This window comes from Mobula hypostoma, chromosome 21 (assembly GCF_963921235.1).
Source record: "Mobula hypostoma chromosome 21, sMobHyp1.1, whole genome shotgun sequence".
Classification (NCBI taxonomy): domain Eukaryota; kingdom Metazoa; phylum Chordata; class Chondrichthyes; order Myliobatiformes; family Myliobatidae; genus Mobula; species Mobula hypostoma.
The window spans coordinates 50,719,139-50,738,565 of NC_086117.1; the positions used below are offsets into that span (position 1 = coordinate 50,719,139).

The window sequence follows — 19,427 nt, forward strand, 5'->3', positions numbered from 1 at the left end:
AACAACTCAAGTTTGCCCAACCTCTCCTCAGAGCAAACGGCCAATATTCCAGGCAGCATCTTAACATCACCCAGGATGTTGAAGAGGAAGATAATCAAGCGGAAGTTCAAGCCAGATCCTCAGCAACACTGACTAAATGGGAGTGGTGTTTGGAACACAAGGATGGTATGCAACAAACTGCCAGCAATGGAATACTGGGAAAAACAATAGCTTGTTGTTGTATGCAGCTTTAATCTTTTTATATTTTTCATACATCCTTACCTGGTACTTAAGTCACTGCCAGCTCTCCGTATACAATCAGTCCTATTCTGCCACATTATTTCTCTATAACCTACTCCCTTTCACATGGACACCAATTTCCTGATCCAGCTGCCACACACTGAAACCGGAGGTAATTTACGGTGGCCAGTTAATGTGATAACCAGCACATCTTTAAGATGAGGGGGGAAAAAAATCAGAGCTCCTAAGTAATCCATACCATGAGAGAAAAAATGTCAGACAGCACTGCAAATCAGCTTTGAATCCAGGTGGCTGCTGTATAAACTCTTATCAAACTCCCCGATATCCAATGTTTCAAACTTATCATCACCAGTCCTCAAAATTCAACAGCTGAGATCCACGTCCATTGTGTAGAATAAAAACAACGATTAAAACATTAACATTTGCACAGTTCCTTCCAATCTGGGGAAAAAAAAACTTGCATCTAATTTAATGTCTTCAGCCAATTTTAGATTAATTACTTGTGCTTTTAATCAGAAAATATATAGTGCCTATAAAAAGTATTCCCCCACCCAGAAGTTTTCATGTTTTATTGTTTTACAACATTGAATCACAGTGGATTTAATTTGGCTTTTTTGACACTGATCAACAGATAAAGACTTATTCTTGTCAAAGTAAAAGCAGATCTCTACAAAATGATCTAAATGAATTACAAATACAAAATCCAAATAATTGCATGAGTATTCACCATCCCCCCTCTTTAATATGACACACCAAATCATCACTGGTGCAGCCAATTGATTTTAGAAGTCACATAATTAGTTAAATGGAGATCTGTGTGCAGTCAAGGTGTTTCAATTGAATGTAGTAAATATACATCTGAATCTGGAAGGCCCAACTGCCAGTGAGTCAGTATCCTGGCAAAAACTAACCATGAAGACAAAAGAACACTCCAAGCAACTCCCTGAAAAGTTTATTGAAAAGCACAAGTCAGGAGATGAAGACAAGAAAATTTTCAAGGCTTTGAATATCCCTTGGAGTACAGTTAAGTCAATCACCAAGTGGAAAGAATATGGCACAAATGTAAATCTGTCCTCAAAAACTGCGTGGCCGCACAAGAAGGGGACAAGTAAGGGAGGCCACCAAGAGACCTATGACAACTCTGGAGGAGTTACAAGCTTCAGCGGCTGAGATGGGAGAGAATGCACATACAACAACAGTTGCCCGGGTGCTTCACCAGTCACAGCTTTATGGGAGAGTGGCAAAGAGAAAGCCACTGTTGAAAAAAACTCACATGAAATCTCGACTAGATTCCAGGAGGCCTGTGGGAAGTCAGCTGGAAGAAAGCTCTGTGGTCTGATGAACATAAGAACTTAAGAAATAGGAGCAGGAGGCCGCCATCTGGCCCATCAAGCCTGCTCCGCCATGCAACAAGATCGTGGCTGAAACTAAAATTGAGCTCTTTTGCTATCAGACTAAGTGTAATATTTGGCGTAAGCCAAACACTGCACATCATCAGAAACACACCATCCCTACTGTGAACCATGGTGGTGGCTGCATCATGCTGTGGGGATGCTTCACTGCAGCAGGCCCTGGAAGGCTTATGAAGGTACAGGTTAAAATGAATGCAGCAAAATACAAGGAAATTCTGGACGAAAACCTGATGCAGTCTGCAAAAGAACTGCAATTTGGGAGATGTGTTCTCCAGCAAGACAATGACCCCAAGCATAAAGCCAAAGCTACACCAGAATGGCTTACAAACAACAAAGTTAATGTCCTGGAGTGGCCAAGTCAGAATCCAGACCTCAATCTAATTGAGAATTTGTGGCAGGACTTGAAAAGGACCGCTTACTCACAACCCCCATGAAATCTAACAGAGCTTAAGCAGTTTTATAAAGAAGAATAAGGAAAAATTGTAGAGTCCAGATGTGCAAAGCTGCTAGAGACCTATCCACACAGACTCACAGCTGTAATTGCTGCCAAAGGTGCATCTACTAAATACTGACTTGAAGGGGCTGAGTAATTATGCAATCAATTATTTTGTATTTACTAATTATAATAAATTTAGACCAATTTGTTGAAATTTGCTTTCACTTTGATACGAAAGTCTTTTTTGTTGATCAATCTCAAAAAAGCCAAATTAAATCCACTCTGATTCAATGTTGTAAAACAATAAAAGACAAAATCTTCTGGGGGGCGGGGCAAATACTTTTTATAGGCACTGTACTTGGTGCTTTCATCTAATACTAATTAAATTCCTTCTAATCCTAGGCTATCTTAAGTTTTCTGACAGATCTAACAAACTGCCCTTTATTAACCTACGCATATCCTGCAAGCAAGAATAGGTGTCTCCATGGAATGTCCCCCAGTGGTTTTCTGCCACAGATATCAAAATTACTGAGCTGTGATTACTAGAATTATCTCCTTGTCTTTCTTTGATCCAGCACACAACTTTCTATGACTCTGGTCTTCCATCATTCCTGTACTGGAATACAAAGAGCTTCTGCCATCTCCATTCTAGCCCTCACCAAGTAACGTGCAGACCGCAAGTCTCATTTATTTTGAAGTCAATCTATTGGAGCATGAAGTTGTACAGTACAGAAACAGGCCCTTTGGCTCATCTAATCCATGCTGAACTGTTATTCTGCCCACTTCCATTGGACCCTGGATCTTCCTTACTCCTCCCATACATGTAGACAATACTTTAAATTTGACCTTTACCTCTTATGCAATTTCAACATAACATCCCATACCAACTCCTGTACTCAATACTCTAATTTATCCCTTTTTTCTACTGCACTCCTCAGTGCTCTACCATTCAATCCTATCTTGGTTGGTCCTCCCAAAGTACCTCACACTTTCCTGAATTAAATACCATCTGCTATTTTTCAGCTGGTCCAGATTCGAGTACAAGCTTTGATCACCTTCCTCACTGGGCACTATGTCCCAAATCTTGGTGTCATCTGCAAAATTGCTGAACCAGTTTGCTATATTACCACCCAGATCACTGATATAGATGAAAAACAATGGACCCAATGCTGATAACTGCACACACCACTAGTCACAGGCCTCCAGTCAGAGAGGCAACCATCTGCTACCACACCTTGGCTTCACTCGCTAAGCCAATGTTGAATCCAATTTACTACATCATCCTGCATGTGATACCACTGAACCTTCTGGACCAACCTCCCACACGGGACTTTGGCAAAGGCCTTGCTAAAGTCAATGTAGACAACATCCACTGCATTTCATTCATCCAACATTCCTGGTAACCCTCCTCGAAAAACTGTATAAATTGGTTAGACATGACTGACTACACACAAAGCCACAATGACTACCCCTAATCAGGCCCTGTCTATCCAAATGTGTATACAGTATATCCTGTTCCTTAGAATATCTTCCAATAATTTACCCACTACTGATGTCAGGATTACCAATCTATAACTTGCAGCTTATAATTAGAGTATTTCTTGAACACCGGAACATTAGCTATGCTCCAGTTCCTCACCCATGACAAAGGACTTTTTAATTAAACCCCAGTGACCCTGCAATTTCTACACTAGCCTCCACAAGGTCCGACCCTGGGACCTATCCATCCTAATTTGCCTCAAGACAGCAATCACCTCCTCTTCCGTAATCTGTACACAATCCATACTTTATACTTTATTGTCGCCAAACAATTGATACTAGAACGTACAATCATCACAGCGATATTTGATTCTGCGCTTCCCACTCCCTGGAGTACAAATTGATAGTAAATATTAAAAATTTAAATTATAAATCATAAATAGAAAATGGAAAGTAAGGTAGTGCAAAAAAACAAAGAGGCAGGTCCAGATATTTGGAGGGTACGGCCCAGATCCGGGTCAGGACCCGTTCAGCAGTCTTATCACAGTTGGAAAGAAGCTATTCCCAAATCTGGCTCCTGAGCCTTCTCCCGGAGGGAAGAGGGACGAAAAGTATGTTGGCTGGGTGGGTCGTGTCCTTGATTATCCTGGCAGCACTGCTCCGACAGCATGCGGTGTAAAGAGAGTCCAAGGATGGAAGATTTGTCCATACCGATTCGTTATTCAGTCGGAGAAAACACTCAGAGGCCACGTTTTCGCTCGATCAAATCTATTTAATTTGATCCGAGGAGAGGTAACCACCATACGCATCTACAGCATCTGGCAATCAACTCTGCCTAGCATGAGTACAAGGTTACATTTATATCCAAAAAAAAAGGTTTCAGTTAGCACCTGTTTCCCCTGTCCACGCTTATGACGGTTTTGTGGTTAGCAATTTCATCATGGTCACAATAGCTTCACGTGCAGAGGTACAGGTCAGTAAGCGCTTCTATTCTAAGAGATGAGCATGCAGTTGCAACATCCTAACCATGCCCGGTTCTGTTGTCTAGTTCCCGCCCCTCTATATTTTCCAGATCACATATACCATTTAACCCTTCCTATTCTGTACTCTAACCCCCTTTTCACTTACACAGATTGGTTTGTGTGACGTGCTGCGCCGTGTTCACAATCTTCTGCAGCTTCTTCCGGTCTTGGACAGAACAACTTCCATACCAATGTATGGATGCATAAGAATATAAGATACAGGAGTAGTATTTGGCCCATCAAGTCTGCTCTATCATTTCATCATGGCTGATCCATTTCCCTCTCAGCCCCAGTCTCCTATCTTCTCCCCGTAATTTCAAGCCCTGACCAATCCGGAACCTAGCAACCTCTGCCTTAAATGTACCCAATGACGTAGCTTCCACAGCCGTCTGTGGCAATGAATTCTACAACTCGCTAATTCGCCCCTACAATTTGCTTACTGACACAACCGATCCACAGATGACGCAATGGCCACTGCTCTACATACCGTCCTTACACATCTGGAGAAGGATGCTTATGTGAGAATGTTGTTCTTGGCCTACAGTTCAGTATTCAACACCATAGCTCCATCCAGGCTCAACAAGAAGCTCAGAAACTTTGGCCTTGACCCTGCCTTGTGCAGCGGGACCCTGGACTTCCTGTCAGATCACCAGCAAATTGTAAGAGTGGGCTCCCTCACCTCCAACCCTCTGACTCTCAATACAGGGCTGCGTACTGAGTCCCCTCCTTTACTCCTTGTATACCCATGACTGTATCACCACCCACAGCTTTAATCTGCTAATTAAATTTGCCAATGGCACTACATTGATTGGCCTTATCTCAAACTATAACAAGGTGGCCTATAGGGAAGAAGTTATCTCTCTGACACAGTGGTGTCAAGGAAACAACCTCTCCCTCAATGTCGCAAGAATAAAGGAGCCGGTTGTGGATTACAGGAGGAATGAAGACGGGCTAACCCCTATTGAAATCAATGGATCTGGGGTAGAGAGGGTAAACAGCTTCAAGTTCCTCGGCATCTACATCACCGAGGACCTCAGGTGGTCTGTACACACCAGCTGTGTGGTGAAACAGGCACAACAGCGCCTCTTTCACCTCAGACGATTGAGGAAGTTTGGTATGGGCCCCCAATTCTCAAGAACTTCCTACAGGGGCACAATTGAGAGCATCCTGATTGGCTGCATCACTGCCTGGTATGGGAACTGTACTTCCCTCAATCGCAGGACTCTGCAGAGAGTGGTGAGGACAGCCCAGCACATTTGTAGTTGTGAACTTCCCATGATTCAGGACATTTACAAGGACAGGCGTATAAAAAGGGACCCAAGCCATCCCAACCATAATCTATTCCAGCTGCTACCATGCAGGAAGCGGTACCGCAGCATTAAAGCCAGGACAACAGGCTCCGGGACAGCTTCTTCCCCAGGCCATCAGGCTGATGAACTCACTCTGATTTGAGTGTACTCTATATTACACTGTTTTATTTATTATAAATTATTATAAATTACTATGATTGCACATTCAGATGGAGACATAATGTAAAGACTTTTACTCCTCATGCATGTGAAGGATGTAAGAAATAAAGTCAATTCAGTTCAATTCAATTCCAAATTCACCACTCTGGCTAAAGAAACTCCCCCTCATCTCCATTCTAAATGGATGTCCCTCTATTCTGAGGCTATGCCCTATGGTCCTAGACTCCCCCATCACATCCACTCAATTGAAGTCTTTCAACATTCAATAGTCTTCAATGAGATCCTCTCTCATTCTTCTGAATTCCAGTGAAGACAGCCCAGAGCCATCAATTGGCTCTCACACGTTAACCCTTTCATTCATGGAATCATACTCATGAACCTCCTCTAAACCTTCTCCAATGTCAGCACATCCTTTCTAAGATAAGGGGCCCACAATACTCCAGTGAGGCCTCCCCAGTGCTTTATAAAGCCTCAATATTACTTGCTTGCTTTTATATTCTAGTCCTCTTGAAATGAATGCTAACATTGCATTTGCCTTCCTCACCACTGACTCAACCTGCATATTAACCTTTAGGGAATCCTGCACAAAGACTCCCAACTCCCTTTGTACCTCAGATTTTTGAATTTTCTCTCCATTTAGAAAATAGTCAACACTTCTATTCCTTCTACTGAAGTGCATGATCTTACACTTTTCAATATTGTATTCCTTCTACCACTTTGTCCATTCTCCTAATATGTCCAAGTCCTTCTGCAGCCTCCTTGCTTCCTCAACACTACCTGCCCCTCCACCTATCTTCATGTTGTCCACAAACTTGGCAACACAGCCATCAATTCCATGATCCATGATCTCCCTACTGTCCTGCCTCATTTCTATACACATTGTCCATCTCCTGAGTAAACATGCATACACAGACAACCACACTGATCTTCAAGTGGGACAATTTGGTATTCTTTTGGTCTAACATGTCTGTTGAAGCCCTTTGGTTGCACATTTACCTCGTCTTCCAGAGCAACTTCATGTTTTATTTTAGTCCTAATTTTCTTCTCTTGCACTTCTTAAACTCATTAGGTACCTTATTTGTTCCTTGCTGCCTATACCTGGTATACACCACCTTCTTAAACAGGGCCTCAACATGCCTTGTAAACCAAGGTTCCCTATACCCATTAGTCCCATATTTTATTCTGACAAGAACAAACAAACTCTGTACTTTTAACATTTCACTTGAAGGCCTTCCATGGATGCCTTTGCCAGGAAAAACTATCCCAATTCATACCTAACTTTCTCCAATTTAGAATCCCATCCCAAGAACCAGTCCTAGCTGTCTCCATACTTACCTTGTAACTAATGGAATTATGATCACTAGATCCAAAGTGTTTCCCTACACACACTTCTGTCACCGGTCCTTTCTCATCCTCTGATAGGAGATCCAATATCACTTCCTCTCTATTTGGGACATCTACATATAGATTAAGGAAACTTTCCTGAACAAATTTGACAAATTATCCCATCCAGTCCTTTTACAGTATAGGAGTTCCAGTCAATATGCCAAAAGCAAAGTCACCTATCACAATCGTATTTTCCTTGCAACTGTCTGCGATCCCTCGATAAATTCATTCCTCTAAATCCTGACTTGAGTGGTGTATAATATAATCCCACTAACGCGATCATCCCTTTCTTATTCATCAGTTCTACCCATAAGATTTCAGTAGACAACCAACTGTCATAGAAAAGCACAGCACAGGAACGGGCACTTCAACCCATCTAGTTCATGCCAAACCATTTAAACTGCCTGGTCGCATCAATCTGCACCTGCATCATAGCCATCCATGTACCTATCCAAACTTCTCTTAAACACTGAAATTGAGCTTACACGTACCACTCGCACTGGCAGCTCATTCCACACTCTCACGACCCTCTGAGTGAAGAGGTTTCCCCTTATGGTCCCCTTTAAACTTTTTACCTTTCACCCTTAACCCATGACCTCTGGTTGTAGTCCCACCAAACACAAGAGGAAAAAGCCCTGCTTGCATTTACCCTATGTACACCCTTCATAATTTTATATACCTCTATCAAATCTCACCTCAATCTTCCGTGTTCCAAGGAATAAAGTTCTGACTTATTTAATCTTTCTTAATAATTCAGGTCCTCCTATTCCGGCAACATCTTTGTAAAATTTCTTTGTACTCTTTCATCCTTATTTCCATCCTTCCTGTAGGTAGGTGACCAAACCTGCACACAATACACCAAGTTAGGCCTCACCAACGCCTTGTACAACTTCAAAGTAACATCTCATGTCCTGTACTCAGAACTTTGATTTTTGATGGCCTATGTTGTAAAAGCTTTCTTTACAATCCCATCTACCTGTGATGTCACTTTCAATGAATTATGGACCTGCATTTCCAGATCCCCTTGTTCTACCACTCCTCAGCACCTTACTGTTCACTGTGTAAGACCTACCCTGGTTGGTTCTACTGAAGTGCAACACCTCGCACTTGTCTGCTTTAAATTCCTCCTGCCACTTTCAGCCCATTTTTCCAGCTGCTCCCGATCCACTACAAGCTGTCCACTAAACTCCCAATCTTGGTGTCATCCGCAAATTTGCTGATCCAGTTAACCACATCATCATCCAGATCACTGATATAGATGACAATGACCCGGCACTGATCCCTGCGGCACTCCACTAGTTACGGGCCTCCAGTCAGATGGGCAAACATCTACAGCACTACCACTCTGCCTTCTCCCACAAAGCCAACGTCCAATCCAATTTACTATCTCATCTTGAATATCAAGCTTCCTGACCAGCCTCCCATCAGGACCTTGTCAAATGCCTTATTAAAGTTGATACAGACAACATCCACTGCTTTGCCTTCATCAACTCCAGTCTATTCTGTCTGTGGACTGCCATGAAGCTTTCTTTGAAAAGTGAAACCAGCCTTTAATATGTCCCGCTCTACCATAACATTGAGCTGCCCATCCTGCAACCAAATTTCACTAATGGCTACAAGATCATAATTCCATGTGCCGATACATGCTCTAAGCCCATCCATCTTACCTACTATATTCACTGCATTGAAATAAATGCAACTCAGAACATTATTCCCATCAGTTCCTGTCCTTGTTCGTAGGACTAACAGGTTTCACAACAACATCTCCACTGGCTGCCCTGCCACCCTGGTTCCCATCTCCCTGCAACTCCAGGTTTAAACCTCCCACAGTAGCACTCGCTAGCCTTCCTGCACGGATACTAGTCCCCCTCCAGTTTAGTTGCAAATTGTCCTGTTTGTACACATCCCACTTCTTCTGGAAGAGAGCCGAATGATCCAAAAATCTGAAGCTCTCCTTCCTGCACCATCTCCTTAGCCACATGTTAAACTGTATTATCTTCCAGCCTCACAGGTAGCAATCCAGGAATCACAACCCTAGAGGACCTGTCCTTTAACTTAGTGCCGAACTCCCTGAACTCACTTTGCAGGACCTCGCCATCCTTCCCACCCATCTCACCGATGTGATACTGACCTGGACCACAACACTCGGCTGCTCACATTCCTCCCTTAAGAACACTATGGACTCGATCTGAGATATTCCTGACTCTAGTACATTGGGAGACAACACACAATGAATGAATCTTGTTCCTGTCCACAGAACCTCCCGTCTATCCCCCTAACCAATGAATCCCCGATCACTACAGTTCACCTCCTTCTTCCCCCTCCCACTTCCCTTACAGAGACAGACTCGGTGTAGAGACCTGACTGCTAGGTCATTTCATACACCTCCACGCGCCCCCCCACCCCCCCGCCAAAAGTATCCAAAGCAACATACTTGTTATTGAGAGGACAGCCACAGATTCCCAGCACCGGCAACATATCCCCTTTCAATCCCCTAATGATCACGCAGTTACCTGTGTCCTGACAGCCACAGATTCCCAGCACCGGCAACGTATCCCCTTTCAATCCCCTAATGATCACGCAGTTACCTGTGTCCTGCACCTTTGGTGTAACTATCTCACGTAACTCCTGTCATTCAACCTCTCAGTCTCCTGAATGATCCAGAGTCAACTTAGCCCCCGTTCCCTAATGTGATCTGCAGGCTGCAGCTGGATGCAATTCTTGGAGGTGCAGTGGTCAGAGACACTGGAGATCTCCTTGTCTTCCCACATCCCACAAGAGCAGCACTGCATGATCCTGACTGTCACTCTGTGGTGTTTGGGGGGTGGGGTGGTGGGGGCATAGGAAAGATCATGTGCAGACTACCAGGTGTAGTTTAATTTGGTATTGTGGTCAGCACAGAAATGCTGGGACAAAGGACCTGTCAGTGTGCTGTACGGTTCGATGACAACAAATTAATGAAAATCATTTTAAAAAGAAGTGCTTGAACATTAAAAACCAAATGCAAACAACAGCATTAATAATAATGGTATTTTACAGATGATTATCAACCCAACTCATAGCAGATGTTTCACTAGGCATAAACTATGCTTCAAACATTATAAGATGCAGAAATCTTACATTCAGTGCAAACTGAAATGAAAGTTAAAAACAAAACCAACCCAAATTAACTTAGTAGAAATCCCAAAGTAGTCTCAAGGGTACAAGGCACTGTTGAATAATTCAGCCCCAAGAAGTGTGCATTGTTGGAATGGTGAAAAAGAACAACTTTGCTCTGAAGCAATTTTAGAAAGAATCGTCCAGGATGTCTCAAAGCGTAAAATAATTACAGGCAAAGGATGCAAAAGTGTCGGCAGCACATGGAACAAGTTGGTCAGGATGCTCAAAGTGGAATCAGTTGGAATGTAAAAAGGGTTAGGGATGGATTCATTTTTGTTTTCCATGAATAACCTTTCATTAAGGAGAGGACATTGAAAACTTAATATGCTGGAACTATTGTTATTTTAACAGAGTAGGAAAAGATCGCAATTATGAAGGAAAACCTTTGTTTGAATTAAGGGACCAGAAAATCAAAATTACCAGGAATAACCTTACAGTGAAACAAAATGTTATTTTGAATATAGAAAATCTTTAAAGGATAATGTAACAATTTTTAGACTGATGGATGGATTTACTGGTTTGTGTACTAGACTGGTTAACCAGAATTGTAAACCACTGACTCAGACAACCAAGTTCAAATGTCACCATGGCAACAATGGAGATTAGTGTCAGAGTTCCACAGCAAGGAAAAAGGGGCCTTGTCATCCATGCCAAATGATGAGGGTGACTTCCTGAGATCATCCCACTTGCCTGAATTTGGCCCATATCCTTCTAAAGATTTCCTAACCACAATGTATCCAAACATCTTTTAAATGCTGTAATTTACGTTTCTCTACCATTTCATCTGGCAGCTCATGTCACATACCCATTATACACGGTGGAAAAAGATGCCCTTAACATTCCTTTAAATCGTTTCCCTCCACCACCTTAAACCTACACCTTTTAGCTTTACATTCCTCTACAGTGGGGGAAAAAGAACACTCTCTATGCTCCTCATAATTTCAAGCACCTCTATCAACATACTGAGTTAAGAAACCTCCGGGTACACTAAACAAATTCTGCCCCATCTGAATCTCCTTCACTAAGAAGACTGCAATCTATATTGGGGATGTTGGAGTCACCCACGACAACAACCTGTTGTTTCTGCACTTTTCCCTTATCTGCAGATCATAATGACTCAGTGTCTGTTGGTGGGTTGGGGGAGGGATCCAATCTCTGTTCTCTTCTCTGAATTCTCCACACTCCCTGGCCTTCTCCATGGTAAACAGGGACAAGAAATATTTAAGCCCATCTCCTGTGACTTCACACACAGATGACCACACTGATCCTCGACTCCTTTTGCTCTGATATACACCCTATCCTCGTTATATGCGGGGAATACATTCCTCGCAGTCGATGCGTAATGTGAATAATGATTTAAATGGAGAAGATAGGGCCGCGTTCCAGAGGGCTTCCTAAATATGTTTTATCTGTAATTTATTCACATTTTCATACCAATACGACACAAAAGCAGTACCACAAGACAACATTTTGTATTATATTTCATCAATTTAAGGTAATATTCAATGTAATAAATCATAGAAAGTTAACATCATCTGGTGTACAGTACTCACCAACAGTGGCAGGTGTCTTCGCTCCAGGAGATGAGTGGTTGTTGTGGTGTCGGGCAGCTTTACACGGATAAGGTGGATGATTGTGGTCGTCAGGATAATATCAAGCACAGCAAGGAGTGAAGGAAGATTCACAGAACTCTTAGAGCTGCCGGCAGCAGGAGATGACAGCAATTTGAAGAAAGTGGTGAGGGTTGTTTGCTTGGCAACATTTTGTTTTTCAGCATAAATTTGCTTGTAGGGAAGAAGGGTTGACGGCAGGGAACAACTGAAATGCTGACTCCGTTCTAAACTTGGGTCTATGTCCATCGCCATTTTTGCCAAGTGTTCCAACTTCCACCATTCCCTCACCGTTGGTAAACTCCCAGGATTTTCAAAATCATCTGTTGCTTACAGCATCTGAGAGATAGTTCACCGTAAAAAAAACGTACGCCTTGAATGTGGATCACACCCTGGTCGAGTGGTTGAATCAGCGATGTTGTGATAGGCGGCAGGAAATGCACTGTTATGTTAGGATGAATGTTGTCCAAATGTTTAGGATGGGCGGGCGCATTGTCAAGCAACAAAAGAACTTTAAAGGCAAGATTCTGTTCCTGGCAGTAGCATCCCAGACCTGTGTTACCTTCAGCTGATGCCGTGCTGTTTATAATTTCCAACTTTTTTTTTCAAGTGTTAAAGCGGTTCTCTGCCACTCGGCTGATGGCCCAGGACATGACATCGGACGCTTAGGAGGCATAGTTAAATATTTCAAGCACAGAATCACTGCACCGTAGGTAAAACCAACAAAAGTTTAAGAGCACAAGATCACGCATCCATACCTTACCAAAGCCAATGCGCGACAGGCAGGAATGAGATTGTGAGGCGTGCGCACGTGACTTGTATTGGCGGGAAGGCAGTGCTCCTCGCATAACTGTGAGTTTTGGACGCAGGTAAGGAGATGTTGGTAGAAATAGGTTCCTCGCATAACTGTGATTCCGCATTGTCTGAAGACGCATATAACGAGGATAGGGTGCACATAGAATCTATTATCTGTCAAGGGCATGCCCTCATTTTACCCTCCTGATTTCCTTCTAAAGCACACTCCTACATCTCCAATACTTTTTAAAGGACCAGCAGCCTACACCTGACATATGCTTCCTTCTTCCTGTCCTGAAGCTCAATGGCCCTCCTCAGCATCGGAGGTTCCATTCTGACTGATTGCTTCACAGCCTGGTATGAAGCATCCACTGGACAGGATCACAAGAGATGTAGACTTCGCCAGCTCCATCACGAGCACAACCCACCTCACCATTGAACATGTCTTCAAGAGGTGGGTGCCTTATGGTGGACCCTTAAAGTCATTAAAAACCCTTGTAGAAGCTCTAGCTAGACAGAGGGCAACTTCAGGTAAGAAAAGATTGTAGATACAGTTTACCAAATGGTCAAAATCCATAACTACAAGTCAGTTCTGTATAAAAATGGGATTTCTCTATTTAGATTTCAGAACAGTGTGATGAGAAAGGCCGTGCTATTCTCCTAGTGCACAAGTAAAGAAAGTACGATTGAGGAATGATTGTGAGTTTTAAGAATCCAGTTAATCAGTGACAAAACCCTCATCATCAGGGCGATGTACTCTTTCCATTACTAACATCAGGGAGGAAGTACAAGAGCCTGAAGACCCACAGTCAATGGTTTAAGAACAGTTTCTTCCTCTCCACCATCAGATTTCTGAATGGTCCATGAACACTATCTCAATATTGTCTTTTGCACAACTTATTTTCTGGAACTTGTAGTAATTTTTATGCCCTGGTGCAGTATTGCTGCCACAAAACAACAAACTTCATGTCACAGGTCAATGATATTAAAAAATTCTGAAGCAAAGGTTTCCTAATCCTGCCCCCTTGCCCTTCACTCTGAACACTTTTCATCTCACTTTTTATAAGATTATGAGACATATAGATAAGGTAAACAGACAGAATCTCTTTCCCAGAAAAAGAACGGTAAATACCAGAAAGCACAGCTTTAAGATGCAAAAGAATCAATTTAAGGGAAACGTTCAGAGTAAGTTTTATTGAAATGCAAAGTGGTGGGTGTCTGGAATGCACTGCTGGAGTGGTGGTGATAACAGATACAACAGTAACATTTAAAGGCGTTTAGAAAGACACATACACATGTCGGGAATAATCATGTGCAGGCAGGTGAGACATTTCTTTAACATCATGCTCAGCACAAAAATCATGGCTGTTCCAGTGCTGTTCTATGTAAACGCTACCATGTGGAATTAGCACTAAAGATTTATTTATTTCAAGATACAGCACAGAATAGGCCCGTCTACCCTTTGAGCCATACGGTCCAGCACCCTCCAATCTAACCCTAGCCCAGCCGAATCGCAGGGACAATTTATAATGATCTGCTAACTGGCAGATTAGGTCTTTAAACCGTGGGAGGAAATCGAAGCCCCAAGCTGTAACAGTATTGCACTAACCACTATGCTACTGTGGTATCCTACTGAAGGAAGAACAAAAACAACATACAAGGGAAGAAATCACAAACAAGAGAAAATCTGCAGATGCTGGAAATTTGAGCAACACACACAAAACGCTGTCTGGCCTGCTGAGTTCCTCCAGCATTTTGTGAGTGATACAAGGGAAGACACAATGAATATATAAAAAGAAGGTTGTGAGGAGACTAGAAAGGAACACCTGTTGTTGCTATAATAGCTTTTTACGTTATACCCACACTACTAGAAACATTTTTTTCTAGAGGGTTATCATTGAAGGGCAGGAAGGGGAGGGAAGGGTACGGCCGAGAGGATTGGGCACATACTGTGAGGAATGCATTGTCATTATACAGCATCACTCTGAATAATTCAAATCTTTATGCAATGATCTCTATCCTCTTCAATAGTTGTATTTTCCGTGATAATTAAGATCTTCATTTGCCCACTCAATCACTGAAGCAAGTCATCAACACCAAGGTTTTGCTTTGCATCTACAAATTGTTTTACATCTACCAATTGATCATTGATTATCACTGTGCAGGTCTACTTTTAAAACACGAGAAATTTTAACGCACTGTCACAGATTCTTAATGTCGCATCAAACAAATGGAGACGAGGACAACATGCTACATTAACACATACTCACATTCTCTTTCAGCATGGTCTGAGCAGCCTCTGTCATCACACTTTTTGCATCGGTTTTTTTCTGCCGGTCGATGAAGATGATGCCGGCCAGCCAGCACACCAACCCCACAGTGCCAGCATACATCAGTTCCTTCTTTGCAATGGCAACACAGCGATCGGGAAGGATTTCCATCATTCCTTGTAAACAAAATAGTTACACAATCCTTTCATTAGGAAACCAAATAGTAGGTGATGTTTTACAGCAAAGCAAGAAATAAACAAGTCTCAAAAACAGAAACTGCAGCACATGAGATCACTCTGTTACCCTACACATTATATTTGGGCTGACACTGCTATTCCAACCCACAATCTTTTTCATATACAACAGACATCCCACCTCTCCCTGAAGTTCCGGGAGTCTCCCGCATATTGATAGTGGCTCCCTGATGCCCGCAAATTACATACAATATCCCGGAAATTGATTATTTTGAGAGAGAGCGAGAGCGCGCGCGAGAGACAGAGACAGAGTGTGTGTGTGTTTGTGTGAGAGAGAGAGAGAGAGAGAGAGAGAGAGAAAACGAGCAAAAGAGCACCATGGCAGAGCGTTCCAAAAAAAAATTAAACGACTAAAGTGTACCCCTGCCTAATAGGGGTGAAAAATAATGACAGTGTTGCTCGCTGCACTGTTTGCAACAGTGACTTTTCTATTGCCCATGGTGGGTTAAGACTGTAAAAGACATGTTGAGGTGAGTTTAACAGGTGTCATTCGTTCATTAGCATAGCTAACGTTATTTAAACTAGCTGGCTAGCTGCTAAGGAGCTACTCTATTGCAGACATCCCACCTCTCCCGGAAGTTCCGGGAGTCTCCCACAAATTGATGGTGCTACCTCCCTGAAATGAGTTTTTGCAGGGTGGGATGTCTGATATAACATCCTCAATTACACCATGGTAATTGAAGGGTGTTGCATATGCAAAAGGACTGTCTCAGCCATCAGTAACCAAGCACCTCATGCAGTTTGTCTGTGGTGGCAATATTTCTTAATTCACCCCTTTGTCAAAGGACCTTCAGCTTTGGTATCATGTTTCCCAATTTACCAGTTGCAGCAATCTGTCATTTCATGCTCTTCAAATGAATGTGAAATGCTTCCATTTTATGATACAACCTAGTAAGCTACTCAGGCCATCAAGTGTACGACAACTCATAAAACAATCCCATCCTCCACTAATTCATCCTGTAACCTATTCTCCCAACATTTGCAACCACTCAGTTGCACACTGCAGGCAACTCTCAGTCACAATACACCTACCGACTCATGACTTTAGAAAGCAAAAGGCACCGGCTCTGGGATGGAAGAGGGTGAGGTGGGCGGACCCACAGGAAAACATGCAAATAGGTCAAGAATATTTTACAGAGCTCATAAATTATTTTAGTCTCATCACTATCAACATCTAGACAATGAACAGAAGTGATTAGGAAGGCTAACAGAATATTGGGCTGTATAATACGCTCAGAGGAGTTAAAGTCTAGAGGTGTTGTCCTCAAGCTGTATAATGTCTTCTGAGGCCACACTCTGATGAGTTCTGTGTACAATTTTGGTCTCCATATTGTGCGAGGGGTGTGAAGACATCACAGAGTTCAGAGAAGGGTGACTAAACTCATTCCGGGTCTGCAGAGTATGAGCTGTAAAGAAAGATTAAATGAATTAAATCTTTTTAGCGTCAGTAGACGTAGAATGAGAGGGGATGTGATAGAAGTGTTCAAAATCATTAAGGGCATAAGTAAGGTGGATGCCAGCTGCTACTTCAAAATTAATCCATCAACAAGGACTGGTTAAAGGGAGATTTCAGACTAACATCAGGAAGCATTTCTTTACACAGTGAGTTGTGGACACATGGAACAAACTAACTAGTTGTGTAGTTGACAGTAGTACCCTACAGACTTTCAAATCTAAACTCGATAGTTATTTCAACACATAATTGGTAGGATTACTGGGCAGGGTTCTTCAGGATAGGATTTACACACATATTGAAGAGAATAGCCTAATAATTCAGCATGACATTGTTGTGGGGCACGTCATAACTTGTTATCTAGATTGAATTCAGTTAAAAAAGGTGATCAAGAGAACTTTCACAGGCAGGGCAGTATATATTGCCTACCTGTACTTCTAGAAAGGCCTTTGACAAAGTCTGCCACAGCAGGCTGGTCTGGAAGGTGAGATCAAATGGGATCCTGGGTGAGCTCTCCAACTGTGCAAAAGATTGGCTGGTGGAAGGGGACAGAAGTGGCAGCAGAGGGGTGTTTTGCTGTAGACTGGCAGCCTGTCATCAGTGGTGTGCCCCAGGAATCAGTACTAGACCCTCTATTGTTTGCCATTAGTATTAATGATTTGCATGAGAATATAGGTGGCATGATTAGTGGGTTTCCTGATGGTACCAAAATTGGTAGGACATTCAAGAATGTTGTCTAAGATTGCAACGAGATCAAGATTAACTGGAAATGTGGAGAAAGGAAGGGCAGATGGAATGGAACTCAACGTGCAAAATTATTTTTTGGCAAGTTAAACCAGAACAGGACATGCACAGTGAATAGCAGGACCCTGGAGAGTGTTGCAGAATAGACATCAAGGAGTAAGGTACTAGATCCCTGAGAGGGCGGTGATGGCACCAAACAGCATGACTGCCTTTACCAGTCAGGCCAGAGTACAGGAGTTGAGACATCAAGATACAACTGTACCAGATGTTAGTGGGCCCACACTTGAAATAGTGTGTGCTGTTTGATCACAACACACTACAGGAAAGATGCGATTAAGCTAGATTCACAAAGGTAAGGGTCTTGAACCCAAATCACCAACAGCTCATTCACGTCCATAGATGCTATCTGATGTACTAAAATCCTCCATCTTATGTGTTGCTCAGATTCCAGCATCTGCAGTCTCGTATCTTCACAAGGATGTTGTTGAATTTGGCACATTGACCATAATGAATGGGCTGATTACAGAAAATTACAGGAAGCTGGAGAAACCGACCTTCATGCCACACACATCAAAGTTGCTGGTGAACGCAGCAGGCCAGGAAGCATCTCTAGGAAGAGGTACAGTCGACGTTTCGGGCCGAGACCCTTCGTCAGAACTCTAGGAAGAGGTACAGTCGACGTTTCCAGCATCTGCAGATTTCCTCATGTTTCCGATCTTCATGCCGTCTGGTTGAAGACCACCCAAACGGAATACTGGGAGTTGCTCCTCCAGCCTGAGTGACCTCATCATTGCAGTCGAGGAGGCCACGGCCTGACATCTTGGAATGGGGAGTGGTACTAAAGCAGATGGCCACCAGAAAATCCTCCCCGCTGCGGACACAGCAAAGATGCTTAACAAAGTGGTCCCCCACTATAAATCGGATGTCACTGATGTAGAGGAGACTGCACTGGGAATACTGAACAGAGTTGGAGGTAAAGTGTTGCCTTAACTAGAAGGACTGTCATTCAAAATCTTCATTTACAAAAATCACATTTGGCTTAGACTCTGAAATTGCCGTCCTCCTGAAATTTCAGACTACAAGCAGTGAAGCCTGGGTAGGTCATCAACTAATTAGGACTGCTGGTTTCCTCTCTATGCTTTAATAGTCTCCAGCAGGTTGCACTTGGCTAACTCAACCTAGTCATCTATACAAGGATATTTGGCCCAATTAATCTTTTTTTTTGGAGTAAAGTAATGAGCTCAGACCCCTTAAAGGACATTAAAATTTCAATTAAAGATAATTTCTGAAACATCCTGAATGCCTCACAGCATTTATTAACTGAGTTAGAGCGATGGATTTGCCAGAGGATTAATCTTTTTGCTCTTTCCAAGCTTATAGAAACGGCAGCAGGACCGTACAATTTGCTGCAATCAACTGGGCTTGGAACTCAGCCAAGGATGTCTCAATGCTAGGGGGTTCAGAGGTGCGGTCTCCAAACAGCATGCCTGTTTTCATATGCATGAGGAAACACCAGTTGGCTAAGACACCAAAGGCAGTGGTGAAAGCAAGTTCTGCATTAACCAACTGACTTCCCCACCTCTTCACCCCATTTTTTTTTGGGAAAGGCAGATTTAGTTTTTTTAAAACCACAAATGAGTCTTCTTTATCAATATCACAAAATCCATAGTCAAAACCACTGATAGTACATAGCAAGAC

General features: G+C 42.7%; 1 protein-coding gene across 1 annotated transcript in view; it reads right to left on the reverse strand.

The window, feature by feature from the left end:
- agpat2 (1-acylglycerol-3-phosphate O-acyltransferase 2 (lysophosphatidic acid acyltransferase, beta)) overlaps window positions 1-19,427 on the reverse strand; it is a 40,919-nt gene that overhangs the window by 7,983 nt on the left and 13,509 nt on the right. Inside the window, exon 3 of the mRNA XM_063073971.1 lies at window positions 15,279-15,454. Coding sequence (XP_062930041.1) covers window positions 15,279-15,454 — 176 coding nt within the window. The remainder of the gene's footprint in view (window positions 1-15,278; window positions 15,455-19,427) is intronic.